Raw genomic sequence first — 27,723 nt, 5'->3', positions numbered from 1 at the left:
AGTAGATTGCAGTAAGAGAAATATTTTTTGTACCAGTTGGCATCAGAGTATCTTCAGCTTCACAAATCACAAAAGCACAAACACAGAGTTACGGACCATTTAATGATCTTCAGAAGTAAGTTAAACAACCATTTATTTTACAGTTTAAAATGTCCTCATGGAGGAACAGCAAAATACACTCAAAATGAAGATTGATCAAAAGACAGTTTTCATATTAATCACCGTTTAAGATTGGGCTTTTTTTTTTTTGTATTTTCTTCTCATTTGTTTATCAAAAATTATAAGTGCCTTCAACATAACCATGAGACTATTCAGCTTGCAGTCATACAAATATTTACACCACAGAACTGACAAGCATGGTTTTACTTTCAGCATCGGTTTCACACACCTCACCTCCTGTCTCTTTCAGACTGCTTTGTTTTGTTGCACAAAACAAAAATAAAGACCCTGAAGAAAGACAATTATAAATGGGAAAAATACACAAGAGCACAGGTAAAGGACATTATTATTTACAGCTTGGCTCAAGGAGACAGTTAAGGAGAGGGATGGAGACAAATGATAAACACATCCATTAGCGGCATGATGTCAAGTTTAGGTCACATTCTTTGCCTTTACGATCCTACTTTACCCTTCAAGATTGCAAAATAAAGCATGCGATAGCACATCTTGCACAAAGTGGCAGCATCAATTACCTCAGGGTGCAGTCTTTTTTTAAAAATGAGCGATTTTCTGACAGCAGGGGGCAGCACAGGACCACATAGGGGAGAATGAAAACAGAAATACACAAAAGAAATGCAACCCCTACAGTACAACGGTTCCTACACTTTCATCATGTAAAAGCACTGTAGTAACAGAATTGGGTTGATGAACAATACCAAAAAAAGGAATCAAGTCTGTCCTCTGAATGACAAAATACAAAGTCACATATGAAAATAGGTTCCCATCAAATGTAGTTTTAGATACATTGCGCGTGTTTAGCATATGCAAAAGACATTTTGGCACAATCAATTTAAAAAATTTTATAGATCACTCAGGGATCCCGTACAGATCCGTCCCACTGTTCCCCATTCTTGCCCCTTCAGAAAGAAAGAAAGAAAGTAAGAAAGAAAGAAAAGAAAGAAAGAAGATTTGATGACCTGTCTTGTAAAATAATTCACTTGGTCTCTCCACATTGCTTCAGTCTTTAAATATTTATAATATTTACAGTTTCACAATTGTCCACAATACCCTTAGGCTTAAAGAAGATGCAAACAAAAATAAACAAATTAAATATTCTTTATATAGTCCCCTGTTGAGGCATTGAGTGTAAACTGTACAACTCTAAACGTCCCCTCACGAGTTCCTGGGGCAGGGAACACTTCGGGATGGAGAGTTGAGTCCGGGAATGAAGTAGAAATTTGCTGATGGTGGCGGAGCAAAAGCAGGATGATTGATCAGGCCAAAATGATTCTTGATCATTTTCCAGGCAATGATTTTCTATTATCTTGCACAAGCATGACTGATCACAAGAATAATTCCATAACATGTATCATTGTATATTCAAATCTGTACAGAGTTCACAATTTTTGCTTAACATAGTGCAATGACTTCTCACATCATCTTAAAAAAAGGAGAAAAAAAAGAAATCACAATCACTTTTATGAAGGTAAAAAATATCCCACTGGAAGGTCTCCATCCATAGCTTTATGAATGCTATGAATTAGAAAAAGGCTATGCACAACACCTCCAAAAATGGCAAAAATGAAATGAGCAATCAGAAATGATCATCAAAAATCCCCATTTGACCCTTCGTATCCTCCTCGTAAAGGTAGAGTTTTTGGAATTCATCATCACTGGGTGACTTAAGGACTTGGTGAAGTGAAAGAGAAAAGGTGAGTTCATGCTAAATTAGATTTTTTAAAAAGTCAAACTCATAAAAATATGAGGCAATTCCAGTTTACAAACTGGCTGAGTCCAAAAGGGCTGGTGTTGGCTTTGTTTGGGAAAAAGAAAGGTAATCAAACGGAGGCAATAACAATCATGAGGTGAGGGGAAATGCTGGAGATGCTGTTGAGAAGGTCCGGGGCCAGGCGTGAAAGGTGGCTCTCCGAGAATTCACAGGGTGGGAAAATCTGCACCACATAAGCTGGCTGTACATACAAAGATGAAAAAAAATATGATGAGATAAGGAGCAACATCTTTATGATGCAGTACTTCATTGTGACACATTGGGTAAACACAAAGAAGGCAAAACAGAAGAAGCTGAAACGACCACAAACCTGATTAGAGCCAGGGTTGGGCACATTGATGATACCAGCTGCCTGTTTAGCTTGCAGGTAGGTGATGAAGCCACTTTTCAAAGCTTGGGTTTGACCAAGGACATCTTCTTGGTCTCGACCACAGGGTAGAGCCAGTAGCAAACAGTAGTCATTTTCCACCTGCCAGAGGGAAAGTTTTTGATTATAGATGTAAACGTAGAACACAACCCTAGAACAAAGATAACTGCTTTATTGTAATTTGGTATAATCCATGTATTATAATTAGTTCTTAATACTGATGACTCATTAAATATCTTTTAAAAATTAAAAAAAAACATCCTATTACGTCTGGACTTCCTGTAGGCACCACGCTCCTATTATCACATTTGAATTTGTTTTATGGAACTTATCCAAGTTGTTTGTTCTTGACTAGATCCTTGCTTGTGTTAAATCTACTCTCAGATGTATGTTGCTTTGGATAAAAGCATCTGCTAAACGAAACTGTAGAATTACAGAATTTACTGGAGTCTTAGAATGTGCTGTTCAGAGGTAATAAAAAGTAAATACTCACAGTCATTCTGCGAGCCACACTGTCCAGTTGGGAAGCCTCAAGCCTCATCCTCTGGACAATGCGGAGAAGAGAACTTCCCTCTGGGGGTGGCAGGGAGCGCTTGGCCAGCATGGTGTTGCCAGAAACAAAGTGTAACTGGACAGCAGCCTGATCGTTTTTCAGTGCCAACAGGCCCTGCCATACAATAGGATATTTCTGTACGAAAGAAACACAACAAGCATTAATAAGCATATTATCTTGTTGGTATTGTCTTAAAAGTGCATTCCATGTACATGTGCGCTGCTGGTCTATCAATCTTCCTACCGTTAAAAGCTGCACCATGTCAATGGAACGATGCCCTGAATGTTCTAGCTTAGCATCAGGCCGTGGCTGTAGTGAACTCGATGGGGGTACTGCTGGAGGAGGAGTAGGTAGGAATGCTGGAGGGCCTTTCTGTAAGGATAGATCTGGCTTGTGAGTAAGACCCATAGGGGACATCAGAGGAGACTGGTATGAGGGCGAGACTGTATCCCTTGCTATTCGGGAAATGTGTGAGAGGTCCGAAGAGGTAGCGTGGCGAAGATGGGAGCTCTCAGACTTGGAATCACCTCCTCCCCCGTGTGACTGAGACATTTTACCCCTGTTACCCAGCTCAGGCTCAGGAGGGACCTGGTTAAGAAAACAAGTACCACTTTAGATCAATACATATTTTGCATGAGTATAAAAATATAATCCTTAACCTAAAAATGTAATTATACCTTGATGCTTCATAAAAATTATCAAGTATTTGTTAATATAATAAAAGTGTATCTACTAACCTGTGAAGATGTAATGCCTTGGTTAGCCAGGTTGTGTCCTGGAAACTGGGATGGGAAGCCCCGCAAGTCCCGATAAACTGGAAAGGAGCCTGCACCTCCAGCATGCATCAGCTGAACCCCATGAGGGTGAGGAGACACCATGACAGGACTAGATGCATGGACTCCCCGGATTCTACTTTCATTGGAGGCTGAATGTATCAGCTTTCCCTCTAGTGGTTTGAGAGGTTCTTTTGCTGAAAGTTCAATGCTCTTCCCCAGTATAGGACTCTTTGAAGGCCCAGCAATGTTACTTGACGATGTTGCTCCCGTCTCCGAGTTGCGTGACTGTCTTGCTTCCACAGCAGCGTGCTCTCCCAGTTGCTGGTGCATGAGGATGCGCTGGTGCATATCTCTGTACTGGTCCATGCGTATGTTTGGGTGGAGCCCTCTGTGATCACTGTGAATCATCATTACATCGGACTGAAGCTGGGGAACTGAAGATCTATTAAGGGCTTGGTTAAAATGTCTGGGCTCCTCTTCACTTACACTGTTGCTGCCTCCACCTGACACTGACCCTTGGGGACTGGAATGAGACTGTAGTACCATATCACGAATGACATTAGGCTGTGGTGTGTTTGAGCGCTGTGGGGGCCCAGGGTGGGGTGAAGAAAGGGAGTCGCCTCGCCTTCCATAGTTTATCCCAGACATTGGTGGGGTGTTCATCCTGGCTTCATGACTCATTGACTGAGTGACACTGTGTGGTTGAATTATGACAGAGGATTGCTCTGAATGTGAATGATGCATACTAGAATGATAAGTAGACATTGGTGGCATGCCATGACCCAGAACAACAGATGTTCCAATAGGCGAACTGCTAGAAGGGCAGGCTTTGACAAAGGGTGAAGGGGAGTGAACAGCTGTTCGTGGAGACTGGGGTTCTTGCTTAAGATGTAGAGTTGACCGATCATTTGCAATGCCAGGGCTGGGGCTCATGCGGGCTCCAGACAGTGACGGGTGGTGAGGACTCATGACTGGGCTAAGGTTAGACTGCTGAACAGCTTTGCCAATGTCCATCTTTTTTGGCAGAGGTTCTGCCCCCAGCCCTCTCTTGCCATGCTGCTGTTGGATCACAGCTTGGTTATACATCAAGACTTGGGGGGAACTAACTGGCTGTTGAAACATCTTTACAACACCACCCTGGGATGCTGTGTGATATGGAGCTTCAGATTTGTCACATCCAAGACTCTCCTGCTTGGTACTGGAAATAACTGGTTGAGAGTTATATGACTGGCCAGTCAAAAGAACCCCTGTGTGCCCATAAGCTGAGGGAGTTGAGGCTACTTTTGGTGTAGGTGACTGGGACGATGTGATAAGTGGGTCTTGCTTAATCTGAGATTTAGACACAGATTGCTGAAATTCTATATCACCAGCACTGGCTTGAGGAATTTGACTAATTTTGGCTCTCATCCTGTGAGGTCCTTCGGTTTTCTGACCCGAGTAACTCAGTACAACAACACCTTCTGATGTAATGACTCTCAGGCCAGGACTGGCACCTGCATTATAGGGAGTGGTTTCAACAACAGAGCGCCCTCTTGTACTACCCTCTATATCCATCCCATGGCAGCGATTATTCTCATTTGAATTGGATCTAAATTTTTGCTTGGGAATAGATAGGCCAATGCTTCGGTTGCTAAGGGAAATTCGTGGAGTTTCTTCTGTATCATAAGGCATTGGAATTCGACTTATTACTGAGGTAGCAGGAGAAATAACTGTATGCTGGGTCTTGTCTCCACAGTTCTGTTGGGACTCTGTCAGTGGAGATGGTTTATGGTGTACGGGCTGAGGTGGTAATGGTGATCTCTCTTCAGGATGCAACTGTCTTGAAACCACTGTATCAGAGGGATTTTCATTCTCTGACATCCGTGAAGGATCTGGCAAAGCAGATGTGACCATAGTGGTAGGAATAGAATTGCTGTTAGATGCAGATACATATTTAGGTTCCATTAGGATTTTTCTTAAGGTACTTGAACTCGGATCAATATCAGAGGCCTTGGTGTCAGGGGGCATTGGGGGATTTGTTGAAGTCGTGCCAAGTGAAGCTGATGCTGGTATAGAAGGAGTCACCACTGTGACATGACATGAAGGAGCAACATAGATTCTGCTTTCTTCAGATCTTTGAGGCCAGTCAGGTGAAAGTGGCATTTTGGCAGGCCGCAGCAGGGGTACACTAAACTGGGATACAGGTTGTGGGTGAGCGGCAGGAGCAAATGTAGGAGTGCATGGTTCTGCTGCTTGGGAATGCTTTTTAGAACTGGAGCTGTTGCTAGTGCCTGAATGAAATGCAGATTCTTTGGGTACAGGCTGTTCAACCTCTGGCTGCTCTGCCTCTTTGGGCGTGTCTACAGTTATAGCACTTGTAACATCACGCCTACAAGTTGCAACAGCAGTGACCACAGAAGCTGCTGCAGTTGCCCCAGCTGTAACAGTAACTGCTTTCGAATTAATGGTTTCTGGGTCCTCTGGGATTGACTCAGGTAACTTGACCAGGGAAGGCTCTGATTGTGTAACCTCTTCAGCAGTATCCCCTTTCTTGTTAGCTGCACCTTTACGACTTCTCGACTTCTTCGGGGTTTTTGCTCTAACTTTGCCAGTTTTCTTAGGTGTTTCAAGTAGGACGGGTTCTTCAGCTGCCTTAGACTCTGCCATTGGCCCTTTTGGGCTTGGTGTTAGAGGGCCATCATCTAAGTCCCCTGCAAGTATATTGTTGATCACCATGTGTGTTTCAGGTTCCATGATCTCATTGGAGGAGGAGGATGATATTAGGGATTCAGGGGTAGGAATGAGAGCAGTGTAAGTAGGAGGGGATGTGAAACCATCTGCATCTCCACATGTTTCTTCAGCTGTTATTGAATCAATGGCAGCTGCAAGTTCAGTTTCACTTGCGGGATTTGCCCGCTTCTCCTCCTCAACCTCACTTTCTGGTTCAACCACGACAGGAGGCAGTATAGCTGGTTGACCTGAGGGTGGTTCCTTATACGGTCGGGAAGGCTGCTCAACTGTTAGTTTTGCAATATTTTCTACTGCCTGCTCTAGTTCCATCTGTCGTGCTAATAGTGCAGCTGGGTCAGCAGGTAGTTCAGATTCTGATAGCATATCTTCTTTCTCCTGTGCACTAAGCTCTTCGGATTCTTTTGGAAAGCCTATTATCTTTGTTCCTTCACTGACCTGTATTACTGTCTTGGTTTTTGTAATAGTAGCACCTTCAAAAGTCTCAGACTCGTCCTCTGAACGAAGTAAACCTTTTACATCATCAACGCTTACACGGATCTCAAGATTTTTTAAACTGTGTGATTTTTCTTCAGTGAGCTGCTTGGTATTTCGTTTCAACCTTGGTGTTTTTATTTTAACAGTCTTTTCAGTCTGTTGTCTCCTCTCAGAGGAGCTGGTATCTAGCTTTTCAATATCTTCATCGGCAGATTTCTTTCCTCCAGACTCTTTAAAATCTTTTTCTTTTCTATGCACTGGTGAGCTTGCATTTTCCACTCTTTCTGGTAACTTGCCAAACAATTCAGAATCCGCTTTAGGCTTAAGATCAGACTCATCACTACTTGCCATATCAGCTTGTTCAGGTACTGTTGTGCTTCCAGATGGTTTGTCCATTCTACCTCCTTTCTTGCTAACTGGAGCAGATGAAGTTAGTGGTGTTTGTTGAACTTTCTGAGTACGAGGGGAACGCCATCCTTCAGAGGCTTTCACAGCCTCTACAGTACTTGAGGCCTCTTTGACCTCTGAGTCGTCTTCTGTCATTTTCTTCTGATCCCCTTTTACTGGTGATGCATCTTCACTCCGTTTAACACCTCTCTTAGGTGGACGTCCTCGCCTGGCATTGGTAGAGATTTGAACTTCTTGCTGTATTGGTTCTCTGTCAGTACCACGTTTGCGCATGCAGCGTGATGACTCAACCACATCTTTGCCACCTTGGTCATCTTCGTGTAACGTGGCATAGACTGACCTTACATTCCTCCGACGTGTTCTGCCATGGATCAAACTTGACTCAAGGTTTTGTTCAGAATCTGAAGCATGTATTGGTGACTTAGATGTGGTTTTAGACTCAAATGATATTTTTGGTGTTTCTGCTCGAGGGGATAAGGACCTTTTGAGTTTTTCTTTATCAATCCGTTCACTCTTTCGTGTCGCAGGTTTTTCAGCAGCAACAATTTGAGAAGGTTGTGAAGCACGCAATACTGACAGAGGTTTCCCCCTTTTACTCTTGGGCTGTCTGCGGTTTGGTAATGGTTTTCTTTCAGCCTCTAGTTGTGGCATACATGCCTCACTATCTGTTTCAGTTTTTTCTGATTCTTCAAAGTGTTTTGTTTCCTGATTTTCGATTTCAGGTTCTGTCTTATCAATTTCTAATTTTTCTTCAATCTTGGAACAGGCTGAGTAAGCAAATTCAGTGGTCTCTCTTTCAAAACCACTTAAGGATCCACCAGGAGTGGGAGGCTTATCTTCCACAACGGCGTTACGTTCCACTGTCAAACTATCACCACTTTTCAATTTGGGTTCACTTTGTTCTGCTTTTGTTTCAATGTCATGATCTGGTTCTGAAAGGACAATTGGAGGTGTTACGGTGAGTTTGGGAGCAACTGCTTTGAAGTCTTCCATAGGAAGAGCATGAGATGGGGACACTTCAAGAAGTGGCTCCACTTTCTCCTCTTTGACAAATGACACAGGTTGATCAGAGGATGGAGGCAGAACTTCTTTCTTTTCTGGTGAAGACAGTAATTTAGGGAAGGACACAAATGGTGCAATTGTCCAGGTTATAGGAGAGGTGGCTGATTGGTCATCAGCCTTTAGTGCTGGCTCAGATTCCTTTTCAGTCATCAGATTATCACAATTCTGAACTTCCTCTCTTTTAATCTCCACTACTGTTGAATCATTCTCAGTGTCAGGTGGGGAATGATCCTTGTCTTTTTGTTGTTGAAGCTCCAAAAACCGACTATGAAAAAGGACTATGGGTTCTTGTGGGATGTCACCTCCTCCAGGTTCAGGCTGTGCCTCAGTAGCACCTGGCTTGGTAAAAGGTCTTCCACTTCCAGTTTCTAAATCTTGATCTTTACGTTCAAGATGCTGCAAGCGGCGGGAATCTTGTTCAAAGATTGAGCTGTGCAGGAAACGGGAGGCAAACAATTCCTGACGTTCTTGGTCCTGTGGCTTAAGTTCCTCCTTTTTATCATGTACCTTTTCATCAGAGTCAGTACGAATCTTTTTCTTTACAATGTACCAAGATGGAATAGGTCGAGGTGCTAGCTCTACCTTGTCCTTATCAGAACAGCTGTGGGAGGCTGGAAAGCGCGATGGAAGAAAGGACCAGTTATCTTCCCTTGATGAATACAATGTCTTGGCTCGTTCAAGAAGAGCCTTTGTATCAGGAGTTATTGTTTTATCTGAAGCAAATGAGTAAAACCTGTTCTTTTCCAAGGAGCCTGAGAGCTTCAGGTCTGTCATCCTCTCGTCACGATCCCTGAGGATATAAGACAAGGAACTACTGGACTTGGGAGAGATATGCTTGTTTTCTCCATCATCATCTGAATCAGACTGCACTTCACCAGGCTCCAAATCCTGGCCAAGGCGTTTGCGGATGCTTTCACGTTTTGAGATATCACTTGGGAATGTCATTTCCATTCTGAGTGAATCAGACTTTATCCTTCTTTCCCAATGTTGCATTAATTCCTCATCGCATCCAAGCAAGGATGTCTTACGCTTCGGGAGTTCGTTATCAGATGACTGAAAATGTCTGCCTGTCAGGTCCAAGCTGTTATTCAATGACTCTGAATGTGAAAACTTATCATCTGTTTTTGGAGAGGATTTTCTGACTTTGTTTGTACCTGACACAGATATCTGGACAGTTTCATTGTCCTCATTTTCAGAAAACTGACCAGCTCCTATTGAAGACGGTATATTGTAAATGTCTTCATTCACCTTTTGGGAAACCGCAAAGGTGCGCTCTCTCTTTACTCTGAGTATTTCAAAGTCAAAATTCTCTAACTTCTTTCGTTTACACCAAGTAAAGTCGTCACTAGCCATATCCTGAATGGATTTTCCAACATCATGCAGGGCATAATCCTTTTCAAAATCATGGGTCTCATTACTTGGTGGATGTTCAAACTTGACTACCTTATCAGGATCGCCAAGTTTGGATCGGAGCCATCGACTCTGTTCATTTTGTATTGTGCAAATATTAGCCTGGTCAATGTGCACAAAGTGTTCTTCTCCATCATCAGAGTCTCTACATTTCACCCTCCCTTGTTCAGTTTCAGACATACTGTGTTTCTGTTGTTCTTTTAATTCATCCATATCAAGGCTGCAATCATCTGACATCTTTGTGTGACTGGAGCTGTTTTCACTTTTGGAGCTCTCTAAATCCATTCTGAGGTACAGAGAGTCTAGCTGATCTGTAGAATCTTCAGGCAGCTCGTCCAGCTGTGACTGCCGTTGCAGAGGAAGGCCTACAGAGTTGCTTTCACAGTCTCGTCCATCTTTAGGACTGGTAACTGCAACCATCCGGACACATTTATCTTTGTGGTGCTCTTTTTTATGCAAACCTCTTAGCAAAAGATTCTTATCCATATCTGTCTCCTTTGTACTGTTCCACAGTTTATAAAGTCCAGGTCTACCAAGTTCCTCTTCACTATTTCTCTTCTGTCGGTCAGCTTTCCCAGAATCTTCAAAACGCCTTTTCCTTGCAGCCAGACGGTCAATATCCACACATACACCACTGTCAAATTCCATTTCGGATTTCCCATGTTTTTTAGATTTTATTTTACCATCTTTGTCAGTGATCTCCACTAAACTGTGCACATTTTTGTCTCTGGGCACTTTTCCATGCTTAGAGATGTCACCTTTTGATGATTCTGTGCGGAATGGAGGACTCCTCTGGTCAGCTGTAGGTGATGCCAATCTAGGACTGTCACTCCCACCCCTCGGTATTTGTTTCTCTTGGATAGCGTGGCCAATCAGTTTTCCTTCCTTTTCTTTAACACGTGTTAACTGCACCACACATGGCAGAAGGTCTAACCTTCCTTTGCTTGAGCTTTCTTTTGGGATTTTACTGGTCTTACTTCGAAGAAGAGACTCTGGACTAACATCTCTGTCAAGTTCAGGTTCCGTCTCACAGGCCTGGGTAATAGGTGATGCAACTTTAAGCTTCTTCAACCTCTGTTTCTCACTTTTGTCCTTGTCCCCTCGATCTTTTCGTCCAGTCCTCTTGTCCTTTTCAACCAAATTTGCTCTTTCAATTTCAAAAACTCTATCTTTTTCAAGTTTTTCAGTTTTATTATACCTTTCAGAACGTGTCTTTTCAAGTTTTTCAAATCTGGGTGGAGAGATTGAACTGCAGCTGCCACTTCTTTCAGAGGATCGACAACAAATACGTCGGTCTGAATCACTTGGTATCCTCTCAGAGAGAGAAGGAGATGCAGTGGGGCTAGCAGGACGACGAGTGGTAATGTGAGATGGGCTTTGGCTATGCTCAATGGTCCTCCTCCCATGATCACGTCCACGATCTGTTTCAAAGCGCTCCCTCTCTCTTTCACGTTCCCGCTGCAAATAGCTGTATTTGCGAATGTCCTGCTCATAAGGGTCTGCTCTGTATTCCCGATATTCCCGAGGGTCTTCAAAGTACTGTGCATCATAGTAATCTCCCTGATACGGGTCCCATTCACTGTAGAACTCCCGACTTCTAGCAGGGTATTTACGACGTGGATCCTCAGTATATGTTCCTGGTGTTCGTACGTTCTCATAATATTGTCTTTCTGCTTGAAACTCATATTGGGTTCGTCGATCATCCCTGCCAAGAAATAATAAAAATTTTATTTTAGCTTTAGTACTAGATAGTACAGAGGTAAAATTATTATTCTTTAAGCAAACTACACAAACCTTCTTTCAGAAAGAATGTCATAAAAGTCTCGAATATCCTGCCCAGATGCTTGCATTGAACGATAGAAAGCCATCTGACTTTCTTGATTTGCAAAGTCCACCTGAAGAAAACAAATGCATGTGAGTTGCAATGTTACAGCTTATCAAGCTCTGGGAACACAGATAGAAGAGGACATAATGTCCAAGCAAAGCTATATTTTAACTTGCCTTAATTTTACTGCCCCCTATCTTCCATCCCTTTGTGTCTTTGACAGCAGCTTGAGCATATTCAATGTTGTTGTAAAGAATAAGGGCCATTCCTTTCATCCTGTCGAATACAACCTGCAAGCCACATAGGAAAGAAAAGTAGAGTTCAAAGTTCCACAAAGTAAACAACAGCCAACCATAAAGTACAACAGGAATACCTTGACAACATGTCCATAGCGGCAGAAATGACGAGTAAGAAACTGCTCAGTTGTGTTTGATGCTAATCCATCCAACCAAACACAGGTCGTAGGCATACTCTTTCCAAAGCCCAGCTGGAAAAAAAGAATGAAATGTCAGAATGTAATTATTTTATTTTTTAAAGAGTTCTAGAAACACTTCTCATTCACAATAGTAAGTATGGTTGAGAAAGACAAGAATGTGATGGTGGTGTAAAGTAATATTTGGTATTAAATCAACATAAGTCTCACCTTTAGTCTGTTGTTACCAAGATACTCGCCATCCATCTTCTTAATAGCCTTACAGACACTCGCAATGTCGCAGTATTGTAGAAAGGCATACTGTGGCGCTCCATTCACCTTCTTAATGTCAATATCCTTTGGGAACAATGAAAACAAAAAGTACTTTGTCAGTATGCATGACCATCTCAACATTTGCAGCACTGGAACCATTAAACATTGCCTGATTTACAACTACTTCACATCAATAACCTACCACTATTTCTCCAAACCGTTGAAAGATGTTAAGCAGGTCATGGTACGTCGTGGTCTTCTCCAGGTTTCCAATGAATAATGTCCGTGTGGCCTTTGGATGAAACTCATCAATCCTCTCATCCAAGGGCCGAAACTCGTTCTCACTTTCTGTCTCTGAAAAGTGCTGAGTATGAGCTGTTGGACTTGACAATATACATGTTTTCCTCAAATACAGTTAAATATTAAAACTTACCGGGGCCATTCCAGGCCGTGACGTCAATTTGCATGCCAAAAAAAAGCTTCCCCTTCGATGCTCCAAGTGCTTTCTCTTGGTCCTCTTGCTGCCGAAAAAAGACAAGCCCGTAGCGCTCTTCTGAAGCTCCATGGATTTGTACAGATGTAACTTTTCCATGTTTTTTAAATTCATGGAACAAACCATCCTTCAGGCTTGTATCTGAAGTAAATAAATTAGATGTACCATTAATTTAAAAAATGAAAAAAGTAGCATGTTATTAAATAACAAGTGCTCACACACTACTGGAGTGCCACACAACTAACCTGTAGAGCGCACAGGAAGATTTTGGACCTTGATGCCAAAGCTTTTACGTGGTTCATCCTTGTCAAGGGATGATAAAGTAAGTGCTGAGGGTGCAGGAACAGCAGCAGACTGCACTGAACGTGCCGGAGAGTCGTCACTGGAGCTACTGCTGGAATCACTGTAGTAAAAGAAGAACACATTTTTATCTTTAACATCAAAAATGTACAGCAAAAAGGTGGTTATTTGTGTCCTGTTGTTGCATTAACATAACCAAGAAATAATTAAAATGTAATAAAATCCTCATTTCATATAATCTAATATTTTATCAAGACAAATTTTAGCAAACCTAAAGGAGAGCTTTTATTATGGAGTACTATTCCCTCAAGCTACATTATCTGCCCCTGAGAAATCATGTAATGCATGTTATATGCTATATTTCAGTTTGTCAGGAACTACTACTACGATTAGATTTTTCATAAACATTGAATTGAAGGTGAAAAAAATGTGTGCTTTCTTCATCTAAACTTCAAACAAGAATGGACTGTTAGATTACATATGGTTTTAATGGCTCTTTTTACAGTTTAAAAATGCAGTCTCTCTCTCCTGCAACATATCCCTTCATTTCCTATTTCACATTCATGTGGTGCATCTGGTTATCAGTGCAAAAAGATGGATTTTCACGCAAGTGGCAAATGCATGGCTGCCTCATCCACCTTTTTTCTCAAACGATTCCCATGTCTGTCTTAGCTTTCGAGGCCCTCTGCTGTTTGTTTCCTTCTCACTTTCTCCGCCTGTGCTCAGACACTCCCGGAAGTGCTGCTGACGGAGCCTGGCCTGTGGGAGTGGGCAGGCAGCCAGCACTGGCCAGAAATTTCCAGTTCCAACTGGATCTCACGGAGGGGGGGAGTCATTACCCATACACAGAGGTAGGCAGTGAGAAAAATATAGCAGCCGTCTCCTGAAATCCCCCCCAAAGCACTTCCTCATCAAGCCACATGTGTCGCTACATGTCGTTCTGAGCTGTGGACTCCACTGTGTCCAAAGGTGATGCAGTGAGACACAAAATAAACAACTGGAGAGAGGTAAAAGAAATGTATGTAGCAAATTCCCATGGAAAGACATGCTTAAAACTGAGCATTTCCCCTACAATTGATTATTCTGATCTTCTTATTTTTTTTAGGAGTAGGATCTTACAGGGACATATAACTATGATGGATGATGATGACACAGCCCTGCACAAAATTAGCATGTCAAATGCTAAACAAACCAGATTCACTGGCACGACAAAACAAACAGCCACCGTTTGCGATGACAGACAATTGCTTCTAACGCCAGAGTTAAAACCACTCTCACAGTATGCCTGGAAAACATCCGAATTACATATATCCAGTGCAACTACGGTATTAATTTTGGCTGTTGTATGTAGCTGACCTTACCAACGGTTAGTGCTTGGTGTCTAAGACGTTACCAGCAACTTAACCCTTGTCATATTTTCAAATCACTTCATAGAATGTATTTCTTGGATGACAAACTGTATTTTTTTCAATGGATGCATATTAAAAAACAGAAACAACTCTAACGAAGGCATAAAAGCTGAACACTGAAGCTAAGCACATCAACAGGAGTTGTGCTACGTGTTCTAATTTAAAGACTAAAGTGCACCTTAGCCCAGTCCAAAGTATGTAGAGTGTAATAAATCGATTCAAATCTTAACACAAAAAGTGTGTCATCACAGTAGTTACATGCATCAAAGGTCATTTTGAAGGCTTTTACTCCTACCGATTGACTACTCAACAACATCGTCATTTGACAAGTTTGTCAATGATTATACAAAAGGGCAAAGTACAGTTTCCTTGAAAGAACAAAGAGGCACATACATACTCTGTCGCAGTGTGTCTTCTAAAATGATTTTTATAATGGGCTTGTTGGGTGGAGCCTTAAGATATATAACAGTATTGAAAACCGAAAAAAATCAGCCTGGTGTTCCAAGCTAAGTCATGTCATTGGATATGTTTGTTTTCTTACAATCTAGTTCAACAATCAGACTCTACAAATATTGATAGTAATTTGTCCTGGGCAACTGTTGCGAAGATTTAAACGTCTATTCTTTGAATGTTTTGCTTATTTTCCCATAAAATATGATACAGGATTGCAGAATGAGCAGATATAATGACACAGTAATGGGAGATACATTATCTTGGAATGGCATCTGCACTGAGTTATGTTGGGCAACAAACCATTGTTGATAGACGTCCTTGCTTACCAATGACAGAAACTAAACGCACACATCTTGCACAAATCTGGGATGGTTGGAGAAACTAATGTTGACTCAAAAACAGTTTTATAGCTTAATGGGGACCAGTACAGCTGATATTAATGTATGCTGGGGAAAGGGTGTTATTGAAAGACTGCATTAAACATATATTTAAAAAGTAATATTCTGTGAAATCTCAGTTCACTTGCCTGGGTAGCAGTTATTTTGGATCCAGACTGCCACACACTCGGATGCAAAAATGTAAACAACAACCATGCACAAGAGCAGAAATCTTGTCAGTGAGATTAGGGTTCACTCACCTGCCACTTGTACTGCTGCTGGTACTGCTGACTGAGTCTGAACTGGAGGAGCGGCTGTGGGAACCCGACCCACTGTGGGAGCGTGGAGGACGACCAGCCTGACTCACCAGTCTCTGAGGTGAGGGGTTTCGTGAATGCGTTGAGTGTGGAGACCGGCTACGACTGTGGCGGTACGACCGTTCCCCACGTCGACCCCTGTCCTCCCGGTAAAGGTCCCTGTGAACCACACTGGCCAAAGTAAAGGGTTCCCTAGCCCGAGACTCATAACGAGGCTCTGGTGTCTCAAAGCGGCAGGGGCTCCTGCTGTGGGAGCGGTAGAAGCCGACCCCGCTGGATGCAGATCCTCCGCTTCCTCCCGTTGTTGCTCCTGTGGATCCACTTGTTCCTGTGTTTCCAGCAACGGCGCTAACTATAGTTCCACCGACTCCTGATGACACTGTTGTACTGCTTCCACTGGAGGTGCCAGACCCACTGCCAGCTGTGCTAAGAGTCCTCTCTCTTGCATCGCGATAATAGTCTGTTTCATAGTGCCGCTGACGGTCAAAACTGCTACCAGCACGCTCATGATGTCCATAGGCACCGTGATCATACGCCCGATCTCGACTTTCAGCAGTCCTAACAAACACGAAGAGAGAGCAAGTTATAACTTATTATAATAAGAGATTGAAGATAGCTGCTGACACAGTGGATAAACAAAACTATCAGGTGTCTCTGGTGGGTTTGTCATAATTAGACAAAGGGAAAGATGGGGCAGTGTTTTGAGAAGGTTTAAGACAGATTTTTGAATCTAAAGAGAAGGGAATGTTGTACTGGCGTACACATATTACTACAAGGGGATTTAAATATTGACTGGTCAAGACAAACAAGCACCACGAATTACATATTTTATCTGACCCTTTCACCGCCATGTGGGCAACATATTACCACAACAAAAAAAATTTTCATGCATTTCTAAGAATGCTGAGATGGTAACACAAGCTTTAGCTTATTATGTTTAAAACTGATGTTTTTAGAGGGGATGCAGATGTGTTTTTATTAACAGTTTCTCAGCTGAAGCATCAAAGAAATACTTCTTCCTAGTGTAAGATGAAATGCATCATATTTAAAATACAGTCAGCATATCGCACAAAGATTTTTACCAGAAGGCAAGCATTTGGTACATTGGAGAGCAGCAATCTGCAGCTTCTTTTAAAGCTTATTTGGAGAATGTAACAGTCTTGTGCAAAGATTGTATTTAAGGACTGACAGACTATGCTTTCATAGATTGTAACATCTAGTAACAATAACAAAAGGCATTTATTGAAGCGTTTAATCCTTCATTTTAGAGGCTTTGTTGAAGGTTTTTGGAAGTGACTTATGACAAGCCAATTGTCTATAATGTTACACAATTTGGCACCACTTGTTCTTCTGAAAAAAGCACTTCAAAGCATCTTTTGTGAAGATGCACATTAGAAACGGTGCTAATAAGGACATTTTGTTCAGACCTGAACATCGTCTTTCTGAATAAAACAATCAGATTTTAATTTGGTAATACAACCACTATGTTATTACAGCAGTTGTATTACCAAACTCACCATAATGAGCAGGACAGGACAGCAATTACCACTTTTTGAATTCGGATCAAATCATAATCAGCAAATTAGCCACGATGTTACAGCATAGGGCAGAACATGGTTCAATACAGAAAGAAATACAAATGCTCATTATGCTGCTACTTTAAAGAAGAGACTGTGTTTTATTCTTTATCCAGTTCAAACACAAGCATGGAAAAATACTAAGATCCTAGAAAGAGTGGGACTTCAAGCCACAACCTTAAGATATTTTTATCATTAAGTGGAAAAACATAGTATTAGAATATCTTTAAACCCATGCACTATACAGTCAAGATTATATGCATATGTATTTTATGTATTTACAGTGGACTTTATCAGCTTTCTTTCAGTTGAGGGCCATCTTGCGTGAGAATGAGTGTCAAGTTCAGCAACTGCATGCTCTCTCTGTATGTGTGTATATATATATATATATATATACATATATTGGCAGCAGCCTTTGATTGTTTTTTTCGATACAAGAGAACACAATGTTTTTGGCCTTGAATCTCAAGCAAATATTTGTGATTGGTCCTTTTATTGACACATTTTAGACTTGCTATGGCACTGTTTTTAGCTTCATGATATTCCAGTTTTCTTTTAGTTTACAGCCATGAAGTGTAGGGCTTTCCCACAATTAGGTTTTATTACTTGATTTGGAATTTGTTAAGCACTTGATATGAAAATTGATTCATGCATAAAATATTCCAGTGTATAGTTAGTCTAGCCAGTCTAGTCTAGCTGATTCAAACCAAACATCTAAGAGATTATGATCTTTTGTGCATGCAGCTCAGTGAGCTTTAGAAACCAACCAGAATACACGTGGTGCTGCAGAAGACTGCTCTTGCCATTTCTCTGAAGATATATGACACAAGCATCTTCCTCTGCATCACTGGTGTCCTGGGATGTCCTGAAAGGCTATTTGGTAAATGATCCATAAGATCAGTTTCTTAAAATGCCCAAATGGCTTTTATATCTGACAAAAATGGATTATGTATATTTACAATAAATATAAATAAATAATTATTCTCTGTAAATTTCAATGAACATGCACACTCACATTTTATTGCCATCTTATAGCGAATTTGAATAGACTGAAGACGTCCCCTAAGCCTTACTGTGTGAACTAAAATCTAGTAATAAACCCTTCTTAATAATCCCTCTCACTGCTCTATGTTACTGAGATATGGTCAAACTGTAAATATTCATCATAAATCATTTTACATCAATATGACCTTAAGACACACACAATATTTTTGGTCATAAATGAAAGTCTTGCATTAAGTTTTTCCAACATGGCGCACAAGAACAAAGACTGTATGGGACGTACATATTGCTCTGGATGTTGAGAGCAAATTGGTTCAGGAGACAGGAATGTCTTAATTTTATTGCACTATACATAAAAGTACAGCAGGTCAGGGGCAAATTCTGTTTCAGCTTATTTGATTTAATCACTATGTGTGCTGGATTCATGAATAACATCTATGGCATAATGATGTCTGCTGTGAAACTGATGGATTACCTTGACCCCTAGATGCTCTCGAAAATGCTAATTTGGTGGCACAGGCTCACTGCTCAACAGATACCCTCCAATTTCACTTTACACAAATCAGGTTCTACATTATTCATAGAGCTTAAAAATAATTCCGTTAGACTTTTTTGGAGAAATTTCTATCAGTGTTTGATTATTAGTCTACTCTGGTGGAGGCCAAGCACATCAACTGTTTCGGGAACTGATTCCAGCCGCATGACAAAGAGGAGCCTTCTGTAGAGGCCCAGTCACATTGGAGCCACACAAGCAAATCCATGTAAATGTATTTTGAGTAGTTATCTGGTAAATATCCCTTTGCCGTGCAAACAAACAAATTAACGAAAGTTGCTGAGCCTCTAGTTGTCCGCACAAAGTAAAACAAACCATGGAGCAAAGGGTTAGCAATACTGATAAAATTTTATATAGGTGTGTGCCATTCTTCACAACCACGCTGATGTGTGCTATGAAAAAAATAATCTATCCTAACCTAATTCAAAGAGAATTTGGAAACAAAGCAACCAAATGTTAAAACTAAATATTTTTTGGTTTTCCACTAAATGGATTCCATATAAAGGCAATTCATCACACTGATGCAACAATCCTGTACACCCAGTATTGCTATGAATCAATCCTGCTCACTGACTTCCAACATTAGATGCAACCATATCATAAAGCTTTGAATTAAGGGACCAGTCACCACAGTTAAAACAATGCTAGAGAAATTCTAAAATCTAATAATGTAAACGCACTTAATCTAAAATGCCACATAAATACTATTACATTTATTATATTCCTCAGGAGTTTTTGCATAAAAATCTAATTTTGATTCTGTACTCCGTGACAGGATATACACTTTTCAGATTCTATTATTGTCAATTAAAAAAAAGCAGAGAACATTTTTCAAAGTGCAAGGTGAAAACACAACACAGTAGTTGCAGATTTTTTACTTTTTATACCATCTTTTGTCTGAAATTTTTTCAAAAACATTTAAAATTAAATACAGCAGGGGAAAGTAGAAGATCCAGCACATGTTGCAAAATATTTAAATCATTAATTGATTTTGAGATTGATACATAATTATCTAATGTTGAAAGAACTAACCTTTTAGGTCATGAAAGATCTTGAATTATGAAATTAGGAAACAAAATGAGATATTAATCTAATAATTATTTTTATTCTATATCAGGGGTTTTAAGAAAGACTGGCCAATTGTGTTCAGTTAAGTATAATTAAATGTAACTGAAATTTATATTTTTTCCTAATCTTTATTTTTACTCTTACTCTGCTTTTGCACATTAGCCTTTTAGCACATCCACCAGACAATGTCACATCTGCATTTCACTACAGATATTGTGAATATGACAAATATTTGAACTTTCTTTTGGAAGAGTTTTTAAGATTCTACAGCTCAATCCTTTTCTTATATTGGGAATGTTTTGCCTACTAAAAGGGGGACATTTTACAACATGATCATTTATCATGAATAACATCTGCAATATGTAACTATTACAAAACAAAAGCAGGGGACAGGAGCTGAAAGTGGGGTTAGGTGAGAGGAAGAGAAAGGAAAACAATACAAGGTAAGGTACAAATTTCTGCATATAGACATATAGGCAGTAATAATAATAGTCGATGCGCCAGCTACTTCAGTTAGTGGGGAAAATGGAGAGAGACAGGGGTTCAAACTAGGGGGTTAGAGAGGACAGCTAAAATACACAGGGCAGGACATACCAACCTTTTGAGAGAGTGGTAACTTGACCTATAATTCCAAATACAATTTAGGGAGATAGAACTTTGTGAGCAAAAAAATGGACAAAAACGTTGAGCAGCAGAAGGAAAAAACGGTTAGCAAAAATGTTAGAAAACATAATCCTTATCCACAGGGCAGGGGACCGCATGTGCATTGATGAGCTGGAGTGTCCAATTTAGTTAAAAACAGTGAAAACAAACTTGGCCTCGTACAGATCCAAGTTAATGCTGGAAAATGTCATACAGAGTTCATATATCCATTAAAACATGTGGGGTGGAAAAAAATCACTGAGTCCAGTAGAGTAAATATATGATATCCAGGAGCCCATCTTCAGTCAGTTGACCACTGATTCCCCGACAGCATTAACAGGTGTGAGAAACTGAGTTTTGATCTTTGTTTTTTAAGTCTTGCACATTCCACTTTGGTTATACTGCGAACAGCAACAAATTCCTTCGGTAGAGGGAGGGAAAACTGACCATGACAGATAAGCAATAAAGAAGATGTCTGGTAAGAGTAATCCAGGTTCTTGAACTGTGTTCATGCTGAGGGTGGAGAACATATGTACCAGTTCTGAACCTTACAAGTTTTCATGTCTGTTCTGTATCCATGATCTCCTTGCTGTCCATGCCTTGGCCGAGTCAATGACAAATGCAGTTCATGGGTGCAACATAGTTCAACTTGATTCTGTGTGTAATTATATCCAAGGTTAAGTTATAGTTCCACATTCAGGAAAGGTTGAGGTAATCCACAGACATGAGGTAGGTTATCTCCAGTTGTGAGGCTGGCACAACTTTCCAGTCACCATTTCCAGCATTCTTCTTTGATTTGTACAATCCAATGAAGACCTGGCTGGTCCTCAGCAAATCTGCAAGTCTTGGTCGTTGAAAAGTAAAAAATTATCTCCACAAAAATGGGCAGAAAAAAAGTCTTTGCTCACTTGTTTTTGTTGACTCTACTGAGTTGGATCACCAGTAGAGGTCTCCCAGCTCTCAATTTGTAATGCCCTGATTTTAGATATAATCCCAAATAAAACAACAACAAAAAACAAAGAACCAAGAAAACAACTCATACCTTTAGCATGACAGCATATCCTTTGGGTGTCTGGCCAGTGTTAATCCAACAGTGGGGAATAAATATCCTGTGTAGGTTATCCACATGTATCCAGCCCACGACAAAAAGTGAACACCTCCACGAGGTGTGCACAATAACTGAAAACCAAATTACACTAATCCAGACAATGGTGTCTTATACATATAATGTGTGCTCTTGGTAGTTTTGTTACATGAGGAAAACTGGGTGATATTAATCCAGCGAGCAGGGAACGTAACTCCAGATTAGGGGGATCCCAGGATGGCCTCTTGACCACTCTCTCTTTTTTATTCTCTCTCTCTCTCTCCCTTTCTCTCTCTCTCTCCAGCAATCTCCAATAATCCTGGGAATTTTACGATATCCAATCTTTGCCCCGTATTTTCCGCAAATGATATATCCACCTCAAAGACAACCTTAAACTCACAAAGATAATCCCCAACCAGTACTGACTATTGATTAAAGTCAGGAATACACCTGTTTACAAACATTTTTTAGAGACTATCTCAGTTTCTACCTGCAAGTACAAATTTGGAATCGCTTTACCTTATGAAGGACCTCGATTCTTGATCATGAACTCTTTTTCTCCTCTTTAAACCCCAAACCAGTAAATGAATAGGTGGTGGAAAGATGCTTGGAGGTAAGGTGTTTATCTGAAACCACGGTTCCAGCTGCCTTCAGAGAAACTTTGTCCACTTACCCGTCTAGTCTGCGTTCATAGCGTCCATCTCTGCTGTGAAGCGACGTGGGGGGCCCATACACGGCCCCCCCTGCCGCCCTTGTGAACCCTGATACATCCCGGCCACGAGAGCCTAAGGACAGACTATCGTCCAGCCCCCTCGCTGCACTAGGAATTGTGCCTGGTTCATTGTAATCAGTGCGCAGGTCTCTGTCCCCCATCTTGTTGATTGCATTGTGAGCCTTCTGAGCACTTTTAATGTCCACAAAATCCACAAAGGCAGCGACTCCACCTTCTGAACCCCGCTTGGGCAGGACCTTGACACTCTCCACCCGTCCATATCTGAGAAGAAAAAGAACAAAAGCATTGGGATCACTATAGGTTTGCAGGGGAAAAGATGCTGCGTCAGGTATTCTGAATTTAAAACAAGAACACTGCTTTGAATTCTTGATGAAAATGTTAATGATTAATATTTTAATTAATGATTTCCCAAATGCTGATGCCTTTATCAAAATACATAGCACTGACATTGTGTGTGTGTGTGCGTGTGTGTGTGTGTGGATGGAGGGGTGGGAGGAAAGATGGTTTTGCTGCTCTTACTTTCCGCTCTGTGGTGCTTTCTTACAAGGCAACAGTAACCCAGCAACTGGACTTGGAACCTTGGCACATTGCACATTAATAAATGCATATAGCAGGTTTTCTAGGAGGAAGGTGTTCTATAAGCATACAGCTGCTGGAAAGTGCACAGAGAAAATGTAGGCAGCATACAAAGAGATGTGACATTTCCTGATAGTGTAGTTCAAAAATGCCTTACACATTTATGCTGCCCCTTTGGTGTAATTTTACATACATTATTATTTTTATTCTTTTTTTCCTATTTAAAAAAAATACTGTTTAAGGTATAATTGATACATGAGTGATTTAACCCTACACTCTTTTATAAATGGGTCAAAAATGAGCCGCATAAGAATCAATGTGTTTTTATGCAATTTTTTTGCAATTTTGATAAAGAATAATCACTTGTGTTATATTTTGTGTTGTATTTTTGTCCACACAAGAATGATTCCATGTTTGAAATATGTTTATTTTTCACTTTATAGCAAATTTTGAACATTTTAATAATTGGAAAAAAAGAATATTACACAGAATGGCAATAGAAGAATGTCAACATTCATTTTGTTAACATTTTTCCACTCTTTTTCTCCAGCTATTGCTCCTGTCTGTCCATCCACTGCATCACCTCTTGTATGATATTACCAGTAATAAAGAGCTTAGGGTAGTGACACAAATATTACAATTTCATTATAAGTATGAAAGGCAACTTACACATTTTAATGGAATGATATCAAAAACGTGTTTTTTAGGCATAACTGAATTCTCAGAGATATTGCTAGAAAACGGGTCATTTTTGACCCGCTTGTACATCTAAAGGGTTAAAAAAAATGCTGCTTTAGGTATAATGAAGTTTTAAATAGATGCATATAAGGGAAAGTATCCCATTGTTTCGTTAATAAGCCTGTAAATGACAAAATAGCTTGTTAAGTGATGCTTCCATTGACTGATGGGAAGCCTATTAGACAAAATTTACAAGCCCAGTGTAGGATTACAAAGCCTGCTATCGTCGTTCTGCACAGAGCCCCACCACCTCTCCCAATCCTGGGGATCTTTCGGGAGTGTGATTTTTGCTGTCCGGCAAGGACAGAAGGGTGCCTATAAAATTATTGGCATGCCAGTTCCCAACATTGAACAGCCCCCGACGCCATTTTAGAAAAGCTGTTCACACTGCTTACTCATTCTGCCGTCCCCCATCTTCAATGACTTCTATCACACATCGGGCTGTCATGCACCTGCACACTCTGACTACCTCTGGGTTAACGCTGGAGCTGAGGCAGCAGGAGACACGGACTCTGCCAGCACAGCTTCCCCCTCTACTAATGCAATGACAGACTGCCAGTCACCATCCCCCAAACATAACGTTACGCACATCATAGCACTGCTTTATGGAAAAAATACAAAAAAATAAAACACCATATAGGTAGTCCATTATTGCGCGTTCTGCAAGGCTGCATGAATCAGACATATTTGTAGTTCACTCGCTAAACGGTCGACCACAAATAAGAAGACAAAGGGAGCGCCAAGCACCACATTAATATCACATTTTATATTTTATACAGTCGCATGTTGGTGCGTGCTGTGTGATTATGTCGGTAATTTGGTAATTTTTTGATAATTTAGCATATTTTGTCCGATTTGGCGACGCCTACACAGTTGGGGAAAAAAAGAGTTAAAAAAAACCCGCAACGTTGCTCATATAGGTAGACTGATGTTTTCAGCAGTCTGGTCCCCAGCACACATGAACGGAGCTGCTATTTCCTTGACAGCCGAAAAGAGAGAGGCGAGAGCGCGCAGACAACCGTGATAGCCACACACGCACACACACATATATACACACACACACACATATACACACACACTCATCATATTTACATTTTTTTCAGCCCAAGGAAGACAACAAAGAGCTAAAAGCCCATAAAAGGTGCAGGGGTTTGGTCTACTCCAACCGCCCAAACGCAAAAGTACGAATGAACGTGAGTGAGAAGAGGCGCATTAAAATGTGGACATGTTGTCTGATTTGCCTTGATCATGCTGCAGGCTGTGCTGGAAGCACCGCGGGGTTGAATGTGGCAAAGACAACCATTTTCTGTGCTCCACAAAGTAAACACTAGCAGCCTCCTACAATGTTGCACATTATAGTGGACTACAGCAGCCCGTTGAATCTCAGCCAGCTCGCTACAGTGTTGCAGCCTGATGTCGCGTCACCTTCCAGGTTCATCTGACTGCTGGTAGATGGATGTAAAAAAAACTGCTCTTGCACTCTGATATACACGGCTGAACTGGACACACTTTGTGCACGGGGTCCGACTGGAGGCAGTTACCTGACAAACTGAGAGTCAGGTGAAACAGCAGACACCAAACACACGGCGATAGTGTGTGCCAAAGATGCAGCGTGTAAAATGCACAGCCTGTCCACGGCCAGCGGCTCGGCAGGTAGCTGAAGTTTGTTTACACTGAATGTAGCTGACAGCGGCTCGGCTACGGGAAAATGTGCTTTCTGACGGGCAGCTTTAAAGTCAACTGGTCTCCTAGTGGGAATGGACGAGCATATAGGAGGAAAGGACGGGCAAAGTTATCACCTAGCCGACAAGTTAGTGTCAAAATGGCAAAAGCATATGTCCGCTAGCTTGGTGCTTGAGGGGTGCTAGCCGTTTTCTTTCTCATCTCAGCTCAAATGCAGCACAATGTTGTTGCTTAGCTGACAGCACAGTTGCCAAATGGGACTTTGCTACAGGGGAACCTCCTGCTTCATCCCGACTTCACTAAAATGTGACACAACAGAGAGAGATGCTGGCCGTGCACTCGTCGTTACATTACAAAACACACACACATACAGACACGCACACACATTTGTACTCACCGCTTGAAGTGCTCAATAATTTTCTCCTCTCGTACATTTTCGGGTAAATTTCCCACCCATAAATGTCTGGTTTCCCGGACCATACTGTGTGCTCCTGCTCCCCGATCATACAGATGAGTTTGCTATGTCAGTTTGTCCCTGTGCAAAATACAAAAGGTCTGCAAAATAAACGCTGGACAGAAGAAAGACACTTGGCGCAAATCATTGACTGGTCGTTGTGACCCAATGTAAACCATTAGGTTGGATCCCCGCACGCTGTTTGATACTCTTCACTGTTAAAGCGCGATCTTGCACCTCACGAACGCGCTCCGGTCTGTTCCCGTGACTAGGCGCGTCCCTGACACCATGCGACCTTTGGGTGTCGAAAGAAAGCATGTAGCTTCCTAAAAAGATGCAGCAACTTCGCTTGTAATGAGAGGCACACCGCGCAGGCGTGGCTTTGTGTGTGAACTTCTTTTTTTCTCCCCGATGAGATAGTCTTCCACCCCTGCGCATGCGTGAGAAAACCCCTGGTTGAATGGTGGTGCTTTGACATCTGAGAAGCTTTGACTCACAGGAGGATCCCATCACTGTCAGTGAAGTATGGCAAGGTGAGGCACTTTGCATACAGTCAAAGAAGATGAGTCCAACTTTGGTTTAGTATAGTATTGGCCAGCATTTTCAGTTTTAGCAATGTGCAGAAAAACAGTGTCCCAGCATTATCAAATGAGCCACTGGCCTGCATTTTAAAAAGTGAACATATAATTTAGGATTGCTTTCTCTGGGCTTGATAGTTCATTGACAGTCACTGACCATAAAAAGACTAAAGACGATTAGTTATTACAGGGTGTAACTGGGATGGGCTGCAACCTGAACAGAATAAGCAGTTGGAAAAATTAGCGGATGGACTTATTACTGATGACCTATTTGTCGTTGTAATTGCTATATTTTTCTGCAAACTTTTTAACATTTTACATCTGTAAAACACTTACTGGTGTGAAATTCAGTCAAGGATTTAGTAAGTTCATCCTCCTCCATCCAAACAGAGTGTATACCTGCACGCAGGTAAGAAGAATTTAAATGACAATCAGAATCAGAATTAGCCTTAATGTCTGAGTACATACACAACATTCAAGTAATTGGTTTTGGCCGTTGGTGTCATCCTAGGAATATGGAAAGAGAATGATAAAAATAAAGAAAATATAGAAAGAAGAAAGGGGAAAAATAATAGTAATGAAGTAAATATAACACAATATATACAGATATTTACAGATATGACATTCACAGGCTACTCTGAATGCCAATGGTCTGATGTGACGAGCCTCAGTACAGCAATGTGCTATGGCATAAGTTGAAATCTGTCTGGACGTCAATAATATCACACTCTCACCCCTTTTCAACAGATGAACTCCCTAGTTAGAGTGATAGACCTTCATAATTCTCTAAGTTATAGTCTAGACTGTTTATTTCTAAGTTTAAGAGAACATTTCTTTTCTTTAAATGTACTTTTTGGCACATACTGTAGGTCTAAGCGCTATTATATCTTAATGGAGAACAAATGAAATATCAAATGCAGCAGCTTCCATGTATCTGAGGACTCACTGATTATGAGTCAGTATAAAAACAATGGTACTCATACACTATGGCTGTCATTAGATTTCAGCCCAACCCAACACCTACGGGATAAGCTGGAGTCAATAAAACACAAGACAGACTGGATATCTGCAAGAATGGTGTTTCAGCACTCCAGCAGATCTTGGATAATGTATAACAAGCATTACATTATGTTCTATCTTTTAGTGTGCTACCTATCTACAGAGCAGCAGACTAATTACTATGGTTTTTAAACTGAATGATTCCATTCAGAGGCCAATATTTGGCATAGTTTTGAGGAAATGGGAAAAACAATAGAATTGCAGGTTCCACTATAGAGACATTATGATGGAGGGACATGCCACTTAAAGAATCCTTAATAGAAATCTATGGGGGAATCGTGGAATGCTAAAGATGATGGTTGTATTGCATGTCCTTCCCCTTTCACCAGAAGATTTGCTTACCAACTGTTTGTGTTGGGGAATCAGTGGTCAACTGACCTTTGTAAGAG

General features: G+C 41.1%; 1 protein-coding gene across 1 annotated transcript; it reads right to left on the bottom strand.

Annotated features, from left to right (window-relative positions):
* Nucleotides 1-83: 83 nt before the first annotated feature.
* On the bottom strand, nt 84-26,076 carry spen (spen family transcriptional repressor). The gene is made up of 15 exons (XM_051949339.1): nt 25,641-26,076; nt 22,187-22,507; nt 15,531-16,145; nt 12,977-13,134; nt 12,672-12,872; nt 12,441-12,592; nt 12,197-12,322; nt 11,927-12,040; nt 11,730-11,843; nt 11,523-11,623; nt 3,606-11,433; nt 3,112-3,456; nt 2,809-3,003; nt 2,259-2,417; nt 84-2,129 (listed from the first exon to the last, which is right to left on the bottom strand). The coding sequence occupies exons 1-15, from the start codon at nt 25,721-25,723 to the stop codon at nt 1,998-2,000; spliced, it is 10,644 nt and encodes a 3,547-aa protein (XP_051805299.1). The 5' UTR covers nt 25,724-26,076; the 3' UTR covers nt 84-1,997.
* Between the last annotated feature and the right edge of the window lie 1,647 nt (nt 26,077-27,723).

This window comes from Acanthochromis polyacanthus, chromosome 6 (assembly GCF_021347895.1).
Source record: "Acanthochromis polyacanthus isolate Apoly-LR-REF ecotype Palm Island chromosome 6, KAUST_Apoly_ChrSc, whole genome shotgun sequence".
NCBI classification, from domain to species: domain Eukaryota; kingdom Metazoa; phylum Chordata; class Actinopteri; family Pomacentridae; genus Acanthochromis; species Acanthochromis polyacanthus.
This window is presented reverse-complemented; position numbering and strand designations above follow the sequence as displayed.

Bases quoted from the DNA above. Each gene is read 5' to 3' on its own strand.
- spen (XM_051949339.1), bottom strand. From the start codon at position 25,723: ATGGTCCGGGAAACCAGACATTTATGGGTGGGAAATTTACCCGAAAAT. The intron at 12,041-12,196 runs GTGAGACTTATG...CTTTTTTTCCAG, and splicing joins TTGGTAACAACAGACTAAAG to CTGGGCTTTGGAAAGAGTAT. The intron at 3,457-3,605 runs GTTAGTAGATAC...TTTCTTAACCAG, and splicing joins AAGGCATTACATCTTCACAG to GTCCCTCCTGAGCCTGAGCT.